Genomic DNA, 17822 nt, shown 5'->3' with positions numbered 1-17822 from the left:
TTTTGCTGTTGTTATTGGGATGGGTGTGGTCATTTGTTGCTATAATTGTTTTTGCAAACACTATACAAATGGTCTTACTATTGATTCAATTGGCTCCAATCAATCGTTCTGATGTCCTTTGGTCCATAGTGTTGGATGTGTACCTTGGTCCATAGTGTTGGGTGTGTACACTGGTCCATAGTGTTGGATGTGTACCTTGGTCCATAGTGTTGGATGTGTACCTTGGTCCATAATTTTGGATGTGTACCTTGGTCCATAATTTTGGATGTGTACCTTGGTCCATGGTGTTGGATGTGTACCTTGGTCCATAGTGTTGGATGTGTAGCTTGGTCCATAGTGTTGGGTGTGCACCTTTGTCCATATTGTTGGATTTGTACCTTGGTCCATAGTGTTAGATGTGTACCTTGGTCCATAGTGTTGGATTTGTACCTTAGTCCATAGTATTCGCTGTGTACCTTGGTCCATGGTGTTGGATGTGTACCTTGGTCGATAGTGTTTGGTGTGTCCCTTGGTTTACAAATGTATTATCTATTGTATACCATCACTAAACATGTCAAATTTTTTTGTATCATGCCCCTCAATGTCGACCTATTTTGCTACTGCCTTCAATCCCGTTAATTGGTCATTGACATCATTTGATCCTTGGAATTTCTTCTTAAAATTTTGTTACAACCTCGGTACTGGAGTCAATAGCTGTATCAGCGGTCGATGAAAAAGAGCCTAGATCCAAGAATAAAACTGTAGCCTTGCCCGATGATTCTTCGGACGATGGTGCTTTGTAATTTCCAGCTGGAGCTGTACGCGGATGGTGTGTTTGCTCAATGCTAGGGTTTGTGTACGACAGCATGTGCTGGCCTGTTCCCTTTTCGATGCTCTTGTTAGGGTGTCTGTTTTCCCCCTCACTCAAGGCGTACACGCCATGCGGTGGCCTTCTCCTTCTTGTAAACAGAGCCTTTACACGTGCACGAACATCTTGCATGCAGATAAGATAGATAAGAGGATTCAAAAATCCATTGGCATAGCCGATGATGGCAGCAGCGTACCTGACGGTGAAGTCGATGACATAGCTTACTTTGGGCTTGAGAATTGTCATCGCAGTGAAGTAAATGAAATACAAAAGGTAAGGAAGGATGAAAGCAAAGATAAGAGATACCAACATGTAGCTGCCTTTGTAGCGCCACATTGAGTTGACAAATGGACTCCCCTGACCTCGAGCTCCTTGTTTCTGGCGCTTAAGAAACCTTAAAATCTTGATGCAGATAACTGTGAGTACGATTGAAGGAAGGTAATAGATCAAAATGCTGAAGGCTGTGTTGGCGATTCTACTAGAAGGCGTGGAATTGTCGTAGGAGCAGAAAAGGGTGTACTTATCGTCGTCGATATCATATCTTCTTCTCTTCATGTTGATGTTCGGTATGAACGTCATGAGCATCCCAACAGCCCAAGCTGCGATAACGAGCCTCCTTGACACTCTTTTGCTTGGCGGGGCGAGTGGACAAAAGATGACGCAGTATCTTTCAATTCCAATCACAATCATATTCATTATTGTTATGATTGGAAAAAGGTAAGCAAAGTACCTCACGAGGTGACAAATCCAGGCATTCGGTGTTATTGGGATGTGTATCTCCGTCACAAATAAAGGGGCAGTTATAATTGCACATAGGAGATCTGATAAGACCAAGCTGCGCACGAACATCTTAGCTGTGGTTCTGCTGAAAGCTCTGTTGTTGGGAGTTTTCGGCGGTCTTATAGCGTACATCACCATGCTGTTCCCCACCACGGAAAGAGAGGCGAACAGAATAACCAATGTGCTGACGATAATCTTGATATGAGAAGGGACCGGGCCGAAGACGTATCTGCGCTCTGATTGGTTGTCAGTTGTAGGAAAGGTTTTGTTGATTGTGGTATTGATGGCATGATCCATTTTGGGCACACTTGTCAAGTAGCTTCTAACTATTGCCAGGTCTGAAACGAGCAAAACTAGCTTTAAAATATTCATTATACATAAGAAAAAATATCTTACCGAAAAATCAATTTGCACATTTACAAAACAAATTGGTACTTCAATTAGCCGGACGCATAACACGTATTTTTAAAACAGCTCATTTAATTTTGAGAAAAAGGATCGTTTATTGAGAACGAGATCTGCCAAGGTCATAAAGTGTTGGTTGAAATTTGCCGCTGGCACCGTACGCGGGCTCTCGCTGCTTTTCCTTTACCACATCTACAACTTTGTGCATTGCTGCATGGTGTATATAGATTACTCTTTTTCACACGAACCCCTCATAATATTCGAACATCTTTCTGATGGGAGTTCTATCTACTGTAACTTTTTTTATATTTAACCTTATATATACCTGCCGCTAACTGGAACCATTTTCTATTTCCTTCGAGATCGAGTTATTCGTTAGCAAGATACCATGATGTAAGAGAACGAATCCCCCGTATTAGGGTATGTTCCAATGATGACGTCCGTGAAAGCTATTTTTAGAACAAGCAGTTATTATTAGATACGCCTCTGATTGGCTAGCGCTCACTTATCCTAGCAACACGAGTCTTGAGCGCGATAACATCTTGAGCGATGTGAACTTTATTTAAGTTTTTACAATGAAGTAAGTTTCAGCGACGAGGGTTTCTTGAGTGACATGATTTCTGAACATTTGCTTGAAGAATTGAAGTTCGTTCACCTAAAATATGGTAAGTCAAAGAAAATGTCTGAGAATGTCTAGGTATTCTATCCCGAATTGCAGAGAAAAAGAAGTATTTTCAGCAATCAACCCGAAGTATCTTGAATGAACTGCAAATCCGCCGTCTCCCGTACGTCTTCCCGTTTAATTATTTATATATCATTTAGATAACTTAACATTAGATAACTTAACAGATACCAGGACACCATCCTACGAGTAGAGCATTGTGGTCATGAGCTATGAGGAGCAGCTAAAAGGATCAGAAAAGGTAGCGAACGAAGTAAAGATTTGAAAATGCTCTCTAGCTCGTGAGGTGCCTATAACCAAATATGGCGCAACGAACCATATATGGATGCTATGATTGACAAGCTCGCGAGATTTAAAAATACCTTTCAGCTACGACATCATGGCCCACAAGGATTCGCTCTTTTCGTGAGTCAACAGTGTTCTCCAAATCTTGCTTTGTTAGAGGTGTTGCTCTCTTTCTCTTAAATCTCTCTGATTTTCTTCTATTATTATTCTCAGTTTTGTTTCTGCAATGAGCCACAGAAGCCATACTACCTTGGTTTTTCTAATATTGATCGAGGATCAAAGTGCGAGCCCTTGCATGGGCTTTTATCTATTTAAAAATACCATTCTCATAAAACAGCACCGCTAGAATTAAGAATGCTCTTTAGGTGATATTTCTGCGTTCAAACCTTTGGAGATACAATAAGTGTTTGTTTTTTTTCCAATGGACTTTGTATGTGTTTTTCATAGTTTCACAAAGATGCCAGAAGAAGAAATGAATAAGAGAGTAAAAAAGTGAAACCTTTTTCAGTTCCTACTTTCTAAAATTATTTAATCTTTGATATAAGGATGTCAAAATATCCTACCATCGTCAATTCAATTTGAACAGACCCGGCTAAGGTCTTTTAAGCCACTGACCAAAAAACAACTTTGATGTGGTATAGAGGTTACTTCCAATCAATTTGAATGTTGCTTTTTTTATATAATCTTGTACTGGTATGACTACCAGGCGCCCGTTTCTCGAAACACCTGAGAATTCTCGGGCCCGAAAACTTTATTTTGCATTTTTGCCCCAAATTTCGCATGTTTTCCTTTTCGAGAACCGCTTTCATGTTTTAGAAAAGTTTGAGTTTTCTCTTGGTTCTTATCCTAAATAATTACGCTCAACAGGGCTATTTTTTAAGTTTTGTTGAAGCCAAAAAGTTACCCGAAAAGTCTCGGGTGACTGCGAGGTCCCGAAAACTTTCTTTATATTTAGGCCAGGTGAATTTCGGGCCCGAGAGTTCGGGAAAGATCGAAATCTATAAAACCAAAATGAGGATTATCCTTCACATGAATCTTTGTGGTAAAATACGATGTTTGACGATATTTCAACACATTTAGATACAATAAATTTTATAGGAAATAGCCAGCTTTTCAAATTAAAAAAATAAAACGTTTTCGGCCCGAGAATTCTCAGGTGTTTCGAGAAACGAGCCCCAGGAGAGAATCATAAGTGCATGAGTAAGCGTTTTTATTTTACTGCATTATATATCCAACTGGGAAATTTTCTTCGAGTAAACAAAAATCCAGTGCCCTTATAACAAAAAAAAGATTGTGTTATGATATTATCTTACCTGCAAACATGCGAGTTATGACAAGCTCAGTTCTGATGCTGATGAAGAAGGTTGTGTGTAGCGGCACTGTGTTTCGCACTTTGCTTTATATCAGCGCTACAAAATTATAATTTGTCACCACCGCCCCAAGGATAGCTGTAACGAGCTCCAATAAAACATGAGTGACCATTAGAAACTGAGAGGACAAAATTAGGTTGTTTATGACACAATGAACAGCTGATATAGGCAAAAAAAATAAGTAGGCTGGAAACGGAAAATGCCAATAAAAGTATACAAGAAAAATGATGTTTCATATGACTACGAGGTATAGCGATGGGTAAATCCGAGACTTGCCGAGGCGCTGAAATCCGTGTTCCAGAACCCGAGCCCAAGCTTATCCGGTCTATTAACAACCGAGCCCGTTTTTTTTCCGAACCTTTTTTTTTTCGAATAACTTGATCGAGGTATGCCATGTAACAACATAAAACAAATCGCGTTTAACAAACATTCAGGGGCTCGTTTCTCGAAACACCCGAGAATTCTCAGGAGTTTCGAGAAACAGGTGCCAGGACTCGGAGATCGCGTTAGAAAATACGAGACTTCGAGACCGCGGTCACAAAAGCGAGGCTTCCAGACCCCTAAAATTTGGGACAAAAACAAGACTTCGAGAGTTGCGTGATAAACACCGACGAGGAACCCATCGCCACGCTTACTACAAAAATCATAACGAAAGACATTTTGACAGAAAGGTACGAGTTGTCGCAGGATCATTTAATTTGTTACTAACTAATTTGAACATTTAATATCGAAAACGAGCAAAAGAGTAAAAGTTAAGGAGTCATTAGGCAATATGTTAATAAAATAAACAGATATCAATCAATATTTTTGTGTCGACAGCTAATTCTTTTAGAAATAGAAGCTCTTTTTACTTTTAGAATGGCATCTCCATCATGTAGTGAGTGTGGTGAGAGCATTATTATTTCGTGGGTGGCCAAACACAGCCTAAATTTGTCAAAACAAGGATCTTTATGAGGATTGTGCGCTTCTAGAATTAATAGCAAGCTGATTTTCGAAATCCTTTGACTATATTTTGCCCTATTAGCTCCTTATATGTGCAACATTTTATGAACTATGATAAATAGTGGGACTAATTTGGGGCTAGATTGGAGCCCTAATGATGGCCATATTCAAAGCTTTTTCAATGAATTTCTCAAACTGGTTATGAGGACTTTTCTTTTTTAGTGTTTTATGGCTAATGTAGAATGACGACATGAAATAATGGGAAATAAAACGTTGGGTTTACCAGATCGGTATAGTGTAAAGTGTCTAAGCAAAACATCTAATTTCACTTGCGCGCTAATGACGCGATTTTCGAGCAAAAATTACGCGCGAGAACATGGTATCAAACATCACAGGAATAGAGATCACGTGACCTTTCTGGGTGACAAATTCAAAACAAAATAATCAAGCAAAAAATAAGAAATAACTGTGCCTGTTATACCAGAAAAGGACGGTAAATAAAATCTTTAACTTTTTCTTAAGCGCTGAATAAGTTTTTTTTGCTTTTCGTTGCTGTTATTTTGCCGCTAAAAGCCTGAGCGCACGATAGTTTGCTACCCAAGTCCTCTAATGCTAGTTGCAATTAAACAGCCATACTACCTTATAATAAGCTCAGCTGTTTTAAGTTGAGTATTTTTTAATGGATCTTTTTCGGGTAGTAGCCAATTAAAAAACTCAAACATTTATAATGGCTTTCTTAGAACACAGAGACAGGTGAAACTGGGATATTAGTTAAGATAGGATACGATAATCTGCACGACTTACGTTCAAGTTGTCAGGTCTCTGAATAGGAAAACATGTTGCAGTGTGAATCTTACAATTTAGTTGGAACGAGTTAGTTTTATGTGTTGGACTTGACTTGCGACAGCTCACCTTATTCGTTCCTTTGCGTCCCTTACTTCCTTACTCGAAGTTTGAGGAGCAGAAATTAATAACCGGAGAGGAGGTTTTATAAACAAACAACCCTCCCAAGACCCAAGCTTCTAAAACCCTAAGAACTAAAACAACAACAATAAGCTTAATCCATGTATAACTTAGGGCTTTATTTGTATTGATCGAAGCCTTTTAAACAAGTTTTTTTTTTTATTTTTCACTTATTTTGTTTTTCGCCCTGTGTTTACCGTAAATATCAATAGGGACAAATAAAGGTCTTGGGCTACCTGTGCTAAAAGCCAAGCGCGCGCGAGTATACAAACCCCAACAGTCAAGTGATTTCTTAGGAGACAGCCCACGACTTTGACGTAAACACGATGACGTCCGTGAGTCTGCTAGTGCTCGGCGAAATTACAAAGTCATCAAAGCAACGAACGGTAAAAGATTAGTGAAAAATAGAAGCCCCATTTTGTGTTAAACGATTTTCAGCGCAAGCCAAGCGAACCTCCTGAAAAAAGTAAGGAAAAGAAAACAAAATGACAGAAATATTTTAGCAGGTCATTAAGAGTTCAGTCCCCCAAAATACACAAAAACTGATTTTGCATCTCAATGCTCTCCAATGATATCCGAAACATCGAGAATGTCGCACCCCCTCCCCCACAAATTTCTTGTTGTTTAACAAACCCCAAAACCAACCCCCTTATCTAAAAAAAAGGTCAATTATCAAAAAAAGTAGAATGCAATAACGCTACCGGAAGCTTGCGCTTTAGTTGGCTGCTCATTATGGCAAAACAGATGTGACACACAATTAAAGCCGAAGCCTCACCTCCTCCGCAGGCTTCGCTTGTCGTTTTTTCTCTCATTTTCTTTGGCTTCCTTATGAGAAACTTTAAAGACTCGCGCATGTACTCAGAGAACAGTTCTTTATAACTCTGTTTTAGGCTAAGCAATATCTACTTTAAAATCCTTTCGTGGGGGGTAAACAATTTTCAGCAAGTCAAACAAAAGTCGCCTTAGCTAATGAAACAAACAGCAAGAAATATCCATCTAAGAGCCGTGTATGCCCATCTGAGAACCGTGCATGTCCATCTAAGAGCCGTGCATGTCCATCTAAGAGCCGTGCATGGCCATCTGAGAACCGTGAGAACCGTCTTAGAATCGTGCATATCCATCTGAGAGCCGTGCATAGCTATCTGAGAAAAGTGCATGGCCATTCGCGAATAACGAGTTATTGGGACATCGTGAACGGAAGGGAGAACCTGGACTCAAATCTTGCGGGCAAAGAAAAGAAAAAATGATTAATAGGGATCACAAATGCCATTCTTATTGAAAATATTTTAAATATACGGCAATATCGAGAGAATATATGGAAAACATGATATGTACTTTTAACAAATCCTTTGCACGGAACACGTATCGCCTAAGGTCTACTCTTAATCCATCTACCGTAGAATTGATTTTTCTGGAGCCATCACTAAAATGCTATTGACCATCGCTTCTACCACCATGGATGTTGCTAGAACATTGTTGTCTGGGATTAGAATTGCAAAGCCTCAATCACATTTACAGGCACGGTGGTGCGCGCTCAATGGTTGATTAGCGTACCACGCGCTCTCTCATTGGTTGATTAGCCTACTACAAGCGCTATCATTTGTTGATTAGCGTACCACGGGCGCTCTCATTGGTTGATTAGCGTACCACGCGCTCTTATTGGTTAATTAGCGTACCACGCGCTCTCTCATTGGTTGATTAGCCTACTACAAACGCTCTCATTGGTTGATAAGCGTACCACCATTGGTTGATTAGCGTACCATGGGCGCTTTCATTGGTTGATAAGCGGGCAGTATAATGAACGCTGTATTATAAATGTATTTAACCTTATTTGAGCCGTACGAGATTTATGACCCAGAGAATTTGTCCATTGCTTTACGGCCTAAGACCTACGCACTTAGCCAATAAGAGCTATGCATTTGCAGGTTTGAAAGACATAATTTTCTTTCATATATATCATTATATATATTAAAATCTTTGAATGGGGGTGTATGTGTTGGGGGAGATAAGGGTAACTTCCAGGTCAAAGGTAAAGTTGTCAATCATATTACCACAAAAAGGTAACCATAAAAACATATTATACAACATATTTGACATTATACAGGTTATCAATCGTAATGCAGGCCTCGGACGCCATACTAAAAACTACCCAGAAGCCCCTGGGACGAGGTTGGCACAGGCCCAATGCGGGCAATGAAGATACAAAGAAGGGTCAATGGTTCAACGTTTATTACAGCAATGCCGCAAATATTGGATTGTTTTCTCTTTTTACATTTCTTTAATGACATTTATCACAGGTTTCATCTATGAAAACCAGCGTATATAAGTAGAACATTCAAAGACTACAACTCTACTGTCAAAATTTTAAAATAATTCAAACTAGCTAAGCCCTGTCCCGATCCCCCCACCCCCGAAATATCAATCAACATTGTGTGGTTCCAGAAAATATCCCCCCCCCCATTGAGGGGATTAGAAATTCCAGGGGGGTGGGGGTCTCAAACGCCCAGGAATTTCCAGAGGGAAAGTAAAATGCCCTTTTTCCTTAAAGTTACTGTATTTTTTCCAGAGGGGTGGGAAATTCCAGAGGGGTGGGGGGTCATACCTCCGACCCCCTCAATGGGTATGGATATTTTCTGTAACTAGACATTTTGGGCCCTGACAAATCACTTGAATCTCTTTATTTTAAGTGAAACACCATCGTTAACCAGATGAGATAAATGAAACCAAAAGTATGACAAAAACTGTAGTAAATAGCATGGTATGGTAGATTGGTTTTCATTAACCCGTGAAACAGTGTGATAGTCAAAGTGTAATAGTCAGGAAAACACAAAAGAGAACAATGGAATAAGATCACAATATTGCGTAATATGCCAAAGTGTAGTTCACAGGTTAATGGAAATCACTCTACTAAGGGTACAAGCGAGAAAATAAAACAGTAGTTGAGTGTTGAGAGAAAATGGTTCATAGAGAAACTACAATTAATGTGTCAACACCCCTCCTTATTTTCATCCAGTCTCTCCATCAGCATTGTTCTTTGTTGAATGCATTTTGAGCCTATTTCGGCACAACACCGACGATAACGATTGTGATGAGAAGAAGGACGATTACGACCAGCATTCCTGCGAAAAAATATGCACATTTTAACACCAAGGTACACATGTTAACACCAAGGTACAAATGTTAACACCAAGCATGGAAAGATAAGTTAATAGCCATAAAACTCCAAATGTTAAAAATAAATGTCCAATTTTGGGGTGTTTTATGCAACGGCCAAATACAGACAAAGATAAACTCTGATTTGTCCAGGATAACATGAAAACCTCTTTTTTTTTTGCCTCCTTCAAAATCCGCTAGTTCCAGTTAAATAAGTAGCTGGATCATTAAGCTGACGACAAATCAGATCAAATCAAGAGGTATGTTCTTACCACAAGTGGATGATTTGGCAGAGACTTTTTGGGCATGTGTAGTTGCCTTGACAATTCTCGCGTTGGTCAGAGTTGTCTGGTCTGTGACTTCATCAATTATCTCTAAAAACAGACGAAAAACATAAGGATTTCTTTTAACCTTTTTCAATGATTTCAAAAACATGTTTAATGGGAATGATCTGTTATTACATCTGCATTTTTACATACTTTACTTTAGTTAGACTGCAAGTTTAAATTTGTCATGATAAACCAATATGAATGATGATACCTAAACAAATACAGAATTACTGATGTGGCATCACTCACCGTTTTGTGAATCTACTTCATCCCCAATGGCATAGCCAATCATCTTTTGCCGCTGGATAATACTTGACAAGGCTTCAAGACCTCGATCTTGCTCTACATGTCAAGAGACCACCATATTCATCACCAATATGTCATTAATATTACAGTCATCAACACTATTTAGAACCACACAAATACCATTGTCACCATCACCATCACAATTACAGAATCATTGTTACTATCATCATATCAGCTCCTTTTTCATCATCATCATCATCATCATCATCATCATCATCATCATCATCATCATCATCATCATCATCATCATCATCACCATCATTATCACAATTATGGCACCATTGTTATTATCATCATAACAGTACCATTGTCACCATCATCATCACAATTACAGAATCATTGTTCTTTACTATCATCATATCAGCTCCTTTTTCATCATCATCATTATCACCATCATTATCACAATTATGGCACCATTGTTATTATCATCATAACAGTACCATTGTCATCATCATCATCATCATCATAGTTACAGTACCATTGTTATTATCATTATATCAGTATCATCATATCAGTACTATCATCATCATCATCATCATCACAATTACAGCAGCATTGTAATTTTTATCATATCAGTACAATTGTCAACATCATCCCAATTATGCCATTATTGCCATTATCATTATTTCAGTACCATTGCCATTATCATAATCATAATTACAGCACCATTGTTATTATCATCATATCAGTTCCATTGTTATCATTATCATTATCATCATCATCACAATTATGGCACCATTGTTATTATCCTCATATCAGTACCATTGTCATCATCATAATTACATCACTATTGTCATCATCATCATTACAGTACACTGCCAACATCATAATCATATTCATCACCATAAGAGTACAGTGCCATTACAAATCAAAGCCTTGTTCCTTCCTTATTTCATTTCTTATGCCAAAAGAAAGCTCATTAATAAATACTTCTGTAACCTGTTTCCAGCCATAACACTAGGCATTGTAGAGACATTATCTCTTTCTAAGCATTATATTGAGGTAAAGAAGATTGTACATTATTTTATACACCCTGCCATGTTTTCAACAATCATAATACAGATAGCAGAAACTAGTTGTATAAGTCAATCAATAAAATATAATACAATAAATAGTTTAAGAATTACCAGCAATTTATAACTCTGTCAGGACTTACCAGAAATTATTTGTTGCTGCTGGTTTCTCATGTCCCCAACAGACATGTCATCTGTTTCAATCGCTGGTGAACTAAATGGATTTGGACCCCTTGAGCTACCGGCCAGAAGAGTGTCCCTATGCATACATGGATACATGTCATACCAGCGGGTACTGATAGTAATTGAGTTATTGATGAATGGTCAATCTGATATTTTCCAAGAGTGAAAGACCAGGGTTATGAAACCTGAGATTTTCATCAATCATCAATCAGTAGTGGATCTACAGGGGGCTGGGGGGTTAGGGTTTTTTACCCCCCCCCCCCTCCCAATTGGCCTCCTAGAATTTATATGTGACAAAAAAGAATTGCCCCCTCCCTCCAGTAGGGCAGATCATTCTACTCATGCAATCTATATTGTCTTAACAAAAAAACCTCTTTCTTTTTTTAATACCCAAGAGATAAACCAAAAAGTATAATAGAGGAATTGAAAAATTTTAAGGGACCTGAAAATAACTATAACTATATATTAAAATAACAGATGTAGCAAACAAGCAGAAAAAAATTCTTACCTTCCAAAATCATTGGAAGTCGTCTCTTGATTAAAGGCTGAGGAGAGCTGCTTTTCTCTGTAACATGGAAATTTTAGTCAATGGAGTTATTTTCAATAAAACGTGGAATAAGACAAACTGTTTTTTTTTTCAGACCAGGATTTGTGAAATTTGATTTTAAAGATGAGAATGCCCAGGGATAATAGAGGACTTATTAAAAAATCACATGACCTTTTTGAGTGGAAAAGTTCCAATTGGCACAGGCATTTAAAACTGAGATCAGACAGGATAGACAATTCCTTTCTTAAAAGTTCAGTTGAAGTGTCTCACTTTTTCTATTTATAGGGATAATTATGATAGCTTACTTGGTAACAAGCTGGTCTAGCATGTTCTGTCTTCTTTGAACTTCTCTCTCTGTTCTAAGTGCTTGTCAAGGACAAACATTCAAATCATGACAAAAGAAAACATTCAAATATCAGGGATTTTAGATCAAACAGTTGTTTACACAGGCCTTGGGATGGTATGCTAAATTCTACTTAACTTATTATTGCACATGTTACTGTATCATCTTTTTGAATATAACTCTCTAAAAGAGGCCATGGGTTTATTTTTGGATTAAACCCAGGTCCATAACTAGGGATGGATGCAAATCCCTTACCACTCGGACTAAAAAGCAGTCTTTTTCATGATGAAAAATCATTGACTATGCTACCCTTTTAAGCGAATCTCGGCTACAAGCTATAAAACAGCTTTTTTAAGAGATGATGACAGTGGTCAAAGAATCAGCATGCGCTTCTCTTGTGTACATAAGCATACATTTCTCACATGTCCTTTAAGGAAAAAAATTGTTGTAATTATTTGACTCCAGGATTTATCACCACATCTTGAATTAGGTTAAGTTTCACCTTTTGTGAAAACTACTGTCCTAAATACTCCCATTCACACAATTAAATGACAACTCTCACATGACAAATACAAACATGCTCAAAGTGAATAAGATTTGATAATTAAATCCAATTTAATTCCACATGACAGTAACATAAATTACAAAAGTTAACCGAAACAAGTACAAGGAAAGAAAGAGAAAAAGTTTGATAATATTATTGTGTGCAGTGGCCAAAGTAGCCAGTAACTTTCAAGTTGGCCACTGTTTACAATTTGTAGATGATTGTTGGAAAAAAACATTTGAGAGGTAAAAAGGAGATGTGTGGCCGTTTTTTTTCTGAAGTTTACAAATGGTCATGAGAGTTGGAACTCTCATCAACTCTCACCTTTGTTTGATCAAGGTTTTCGACCACAGTATGTCTAGAGATCACCTTATAGATGTTTATAAATATATGCACATGTGAGAAGTTATCAAGCTTTACTCTATCAGAAAAACAAGGATACATGTGGTAGGAAGATGAGGCCCGGAGGAGAGACTGCTTCAGTGATCCTACATCTCGAGTAAAGTTCTTTAGCATCAGTCTGGCATCAGTCTGAGCCTGAAAAAAAAAAAAACAAACAAACAAACAAATGGCTTATCTAGAGAGTTTGATTTTGATTCAATTTGTTTTTAAAATAATTTTTGAATGATTATTGCTCCCAAAAAATTAGGGGGTCGATTAAGGGATCAATGACAAGACTTTAAGCACCAGTTTTAGATACTCTTAGGTTCTTTTATAATTTCTTACTGTTCAATTAAATAAATAAACTTTTTCAAATTTGTATTTTGCTTCAAATTAGTACCCCTACTCTCTTGTGTCTGGGAAAAATAAATTTGTACAATCATTTACAAAAATACAAAAACCTTCTGTAAGACAATCATTTACAAGAGAATTTAAAAAAAATCTATATTGACCTAACCAAACACACAAATACTAATTTTTTTGGTAAATTGATTACGATAAAATGTTTGTCTATTTTGCGACAACATTACAATTTGTGTATATTTGTTTGGTAACTAACTACTTTTTCCAATTTCTACTGTAATGAGTATATTTTGCTAACTACGCACACTGGTACTGTACCTTTGAGAAATTTCCTCCGGCCCGTCGCTGTTGATTGCGTACGTTGATCTTTTCCATGACTTCCTGTCCATACTGCTCAACTGTTTTGAACTGCGTCAACCTATTTATCAAACCGAATGGGTTTATTTTCGATGATAACACTAACTTGTATAGTTCAAGTATTAATGAACTTTAGAACAAACCTAAGTTCATTGAACAATATGCCTCTTAGCTAAAATGGAATCCCCATACCCGAATGGATTCTTTAAAGCTTACAAATGCTGCTAAGACATCACATTTTTACTTCACTGAAAATCCCTTTCTATATTTTGGTATTCATAGTACTTAACTTATCTCAAACCAAAAATTCACCACCACAACTATCACCATTTCAAAACAGTGTCTTCGCTAAAAAAAAATAATAATCTATCCTCATTAATACTCTATATATCCCGATAAAAATACATATACTTTGTAAAAAGTCTTTAAAACTATATTATTTTATCCTGAACTTGTGTGGATTCGCTTTGTGTAAGGGAGACATCGCTTACCAAGAATCGAGCGCCATCTTGGATTGTGCACTTCCGGCAACACTAGTGCCATTCCTAAAAGACCGACGGTACTTTGAGAACACACAGGAGGCCCACGCCCGGTCGCTTAGCGCAACGTCTTGTTTTTCGTGATATAATTTTTATTTTCAAGGAAAATGTTTAATATTTGTTTTTTTCACTCTAAAATGCAATAAAACAATATTTTTCACCCACCACAGTGAGCCCGTCAGGGTCATTTTGACAAGAAAGAAATTCAGTATAAAACACGAGTGTGCCAGACCTGCTTGCATTTCGGTGAATCGGGAAACATTTAGCGCACATACACCTTTTTCAATAAAGGTTGTCAGTGCAAATGCCGATTGGCAAATGACAGTTCTACGACCAAAAGTAACCACGCGTCTTGGAAAATATGGATACATCAAAACAATTATCCATTAAAGGTCACCAATGCTTGGCTCGGGAGTAAAGATTTATTTTGCTATTTGAAATTGTTGGATTGAATCAATTTTTCGATGTTTTAATTATTAAATACTGTCCCTTTAAAAACTGTAGACCGGCCATATCCAGTAGTCACTACGGCGGTTTTTTTTCTTTTTAAAAAAATAAATACTTTCAGACAAGTCTTAATTTAATTGAATAGCTTTTTGGTGGGGTAGGTGAGGTTTCAGTTGTGCAATTTTTTTTATTTCTGTATGCATTTTTCTGTCTGGTTTGGGCTGCATGCATTTTGGCCAGGATTTTTATAGTATATGAAATTGCACCCCTCCCCCTTCACTTTTCTAATGGTCCTTCCCTTATTTACAGCACAGGTAGCCCATGCTCACGGTGAGTGTAGGTTTATTACAGAGTTTGTATGAGCGAAAAATTCGTTGAAATAAATATTCTGATTTGAAAATAAAACATAGTTTGACGTCACTGCTGCTCAATAGCATATTTATTTCAACAAGATTTGATCGCTCATTCAAACTCTGTAATAAAACTGCACTTGCCGTAAGACTTATCTACCTGTGGTTACAGATGCACTGCTTGAGAGATTCCAATACAAACACACGGCGGGAATTCTCGGAAATAATGTTTAACTTAACTAAGATTGAGAAAATCAAATCAAACAAAACATTACATGCCATACTTTATTCACACCGCATACATTTTAGCGTACATTGGTTTGTGTAGCTATTACACATAACACAAAAAAGTAAATATGAGTTCTGCCAGCAGCAGTTTCCCTGTTTCTTGTTTTTCATTTCTTAGTTGAAAGCACGCAGAAACAAACTTTGCCGCCTCTTTGGCTTTTTCGTTTAGGTGGATTAAATAATAGGGAAAAATTTGCTTGTCCGATTTCTTATCTGCAGACTTACTAATCACTTCTATAACCTTTTCCTTATTTTGCATATTTTTTGCAATGAATGACAAAGTGCTACTCGCCCTCGACAGTGTTGGGACAGAACTTGTACTTGTTTGTAGGGTCTGTGATATCTGCGCTTCTCTATTTCTATCGAGATCATGATTACTGATGCGCAGTTTGGTAAGGCACCTGCAGTGTTTCTGATTCGGGGATAGATATTTTTTAAATTCGTATTTGCCCTTATGATTGCGATATGTCCTTAACTTATTTCCATGCAAAGTTTGTTTTCTGTGGTCGTTATAAACATCACTGTGCCAAACCTGCAGTTCAATGTCTTTGCATCCTAGAATATTCCATTTTATTGTCAATTGTGATTCGGTTGTCCCATAAATATCCCACGCCTAGACGATAAATCACCAGTTTTAGTTTAACTAGCCTCGAGTGGTAGGAGGAGGGAGGATGGACTTGGCGTCCCAATACGTCTCCGCGGCAAGGCTAGCTGAGCTTTCTGGAGTACTAGGTTTAGCCAGAAGTATAATAATTTCATAGCAGCCTCGGTTCTCATTGGGAATATGCCTAGCTCGGCGCGACATGCATTATTATTTACGGTTTTAATGACACCCGGAAGCCACTTACAGAATTTGGTCTGCGCACACTAGATTGGGTTTTTTTCATTGGGCTTTATGGACATATCAATGCCCCAAAGTTCACCCCCATAGAGTAAAATTGGTCGAATTAGCGAATTAAAGAGTTTTATTGTAAGTCGCGGATTGTCCCCAAAATGTTTTCCCATGTCTGATCGCAGTTTGTATAATGCTTTAAGAGCAGTTTTTATAAGTTCCTGTTTCCCAAGTGTGAAATTGCCAAATGCAGAGAATGTGATCCCAAGATATTTGTACTCACCCACATTCTCAATAACAATCTCGATAGTGGAATTTTGCTCGGTTCATTCTTACTCCGGCATTATTAAAAATATGCACCTTCGTCTTTGTTATATTCACTTGAAGGTGATTTCCACTACAATAATCACTTAGAGAGTCGATGAGGCGTTGTAGACCTTTCGCCGACTTTGACATCAGCAAGGGTCATCTGCGTAAAGAAGGGCGTCAACGCGTAAAGAAGGGCGTCACCTTGAGGTATTTTCAGGGGAAGGGGGGGTAGTTTCTGGGACTGACTACTATGTAAAATGGGAATATCTTACGGACCTTAGACCTATCTTAGACCTTTATTGTCTACTACGCCATCTGATATAAAGAACATGTTACAATTATTCAAAATCCCATTGAATATTCACGATCCTCCCTGATGACGACATGGCATTATTTAAGGATACTCTTATTATGTATATGTGTCAGTTGCCGCTAAGCATCCAAAGAAGGAGTCGCCATCATGTCTGATCCTGATGAACCTAATACCCCTCGCAATCCGCCCACTGTTCCTGCACCGGCCGTGGATCTCGCTATCGCTCAAATTCGCCCGACTGGTAACCATCTGCCTCTGTTTCCACTTTGCGTACCGCCAGCCCGTCGATTCCGAATCAGCCAACAAATAGCCAAGCTACCAACGCTAACGGCGACTCAACTAATGCTGGAAGCTCCAAGACTTCAAAATCAACTGGAAATGAGAAGCTGTAGGTGAATATAGCTCTCTTGTAATTTGTAATGTTAGGAAACTATTGTCGGCTTCATTTTATTTATCGTTCTGTGTGAAATATTTTCAAGGCGGCGTCATAATTCATTTTGTTGTTCGCAGGAACTCGATGGCAATTCTAGTCGTCCTATTACAGTGTCGTTGTTGTTCTCTCGTTTTTCTCCTACGGTAATCCTAATTTTACTCTTCTTTAGGTTTATTTTAGTCGGTTTTAGTAGTTTAGATGCTTAAAATTCAGCGTCTCTTTTAGTCGTGCCTCATTAAGCTTCCATTCCACGTGCAAGTTTTTCTCGGCGTCGCGCCTACTATTTTATTTTCAGTGCTGTACTTTCGCTTTCCTTTTCATTTTAGTTAGCTAATTTTTCAACTCTCAATCTATAGTTAACGTACCTACAATTTAGCATTCGCTAGAGAGTCATACCGAGTCAAGGGACAAGACACAGAAGGAAGTGAGAAAATTGCATTTGACTAAAACTGTTGGTAAAGTTCAGGGTTAGGGTTGAGGCAACAAACTATCCCACTAATTTTATCATATATTTCTCC

General features: G+C 38.0%; 2 protein-coding genes across 2 annotated transcripts; both read right to left on the bottom strand.

Moving 5' to 3' along the window:
• Positions 1 to 15: 15 nt before the first annotated feature.
• Positions 16 to 4396, bottom strand: LOC5508310 (histamine H2 receptor). Its single transcript, XM_001628861.3, has 2 exons — positions 4313 to 4396; positions 16 to 1965 (listed from the first exon to the last, which is right to left on the bottom strand). Exons 1-2 carry the CDS (start codon positions 4320 to 4322, stop codon positions 656 to 658), a joined length of 1320 nt encoding a protein of 439 aa, XP_001628911.2. The 5' UTR covers positions 4323 to 4396; the 3' UTR covers positions 16 to 655.
• A 4090-nt stretch (positions 4397 to 8486) lies between these two features.
• On the bottom strand, positions 8487 to 14343 carry LOC5508295 (syntaxin-8). The gene is made up of 9 exons (XM_032377089.2): positions 14285 to 14343; positions 13755 to 13854; positions 13135 to 13229; positions 12111 to 12164; positions 11767 to 11823; positions 11219 to 11334; positions 10006 to 10098; positions 9700 to 9801; positions 8487 to 9393 (listed from the first exon to the last, which is right to left on the bottom strand). Exons 1-9 carry the CDS (start codon positions 14299 to 14301, stop codon positions 9329 to 9331), a joined length of 699 nt encoding a protein of 232 aa, XP_032232980.2. The 5' UTR covers positions 14302 to 14343; the 3' UTR covers positions 8487 to 9328.
• Positions 14344 to 17822: the final 3479 nt, after the last annotated feature.

Source organism: Nematostella vectensis, chromosome 12 (assembly GCF_932526225.1).
Source record: "Nematostella vectensis chromosome 12, jaNemVect1.1, whole genome shotgun sequence".
Classification (NCBI taxonomy): domain Eukaryota; kingdom Metazoa; phylum Cnidaria; class Anthozoa; order Actiniaria; family Edwardsiidae; genus Nematostella; species Nematostella vectensis.
Note: the sequence above shows the minus strand (reverse complement) of the source record. Positions and strands in the feature narration are given on the sequence as shown.

Bases quoted from the DNA above. Each gene is read 5' to 3' on its own strand.
- LOC5508295 (XM_032377089.2), bottom strand. The intron at 11,335-11,766 runs GTAAGAATTTTT...ATGTATGCATAG, and splicing joins ACTTCCAATGATTTTGGAAG to GGACACTCTTCTGGCCGGTA. The intron at 9,394-9,699 runs GTAAGAACATAC...ATTTTTTCGCAG, and splicing joins TGCCAAATCATCCACTTGTG to GAATGCTGGTCGTAATCGTC.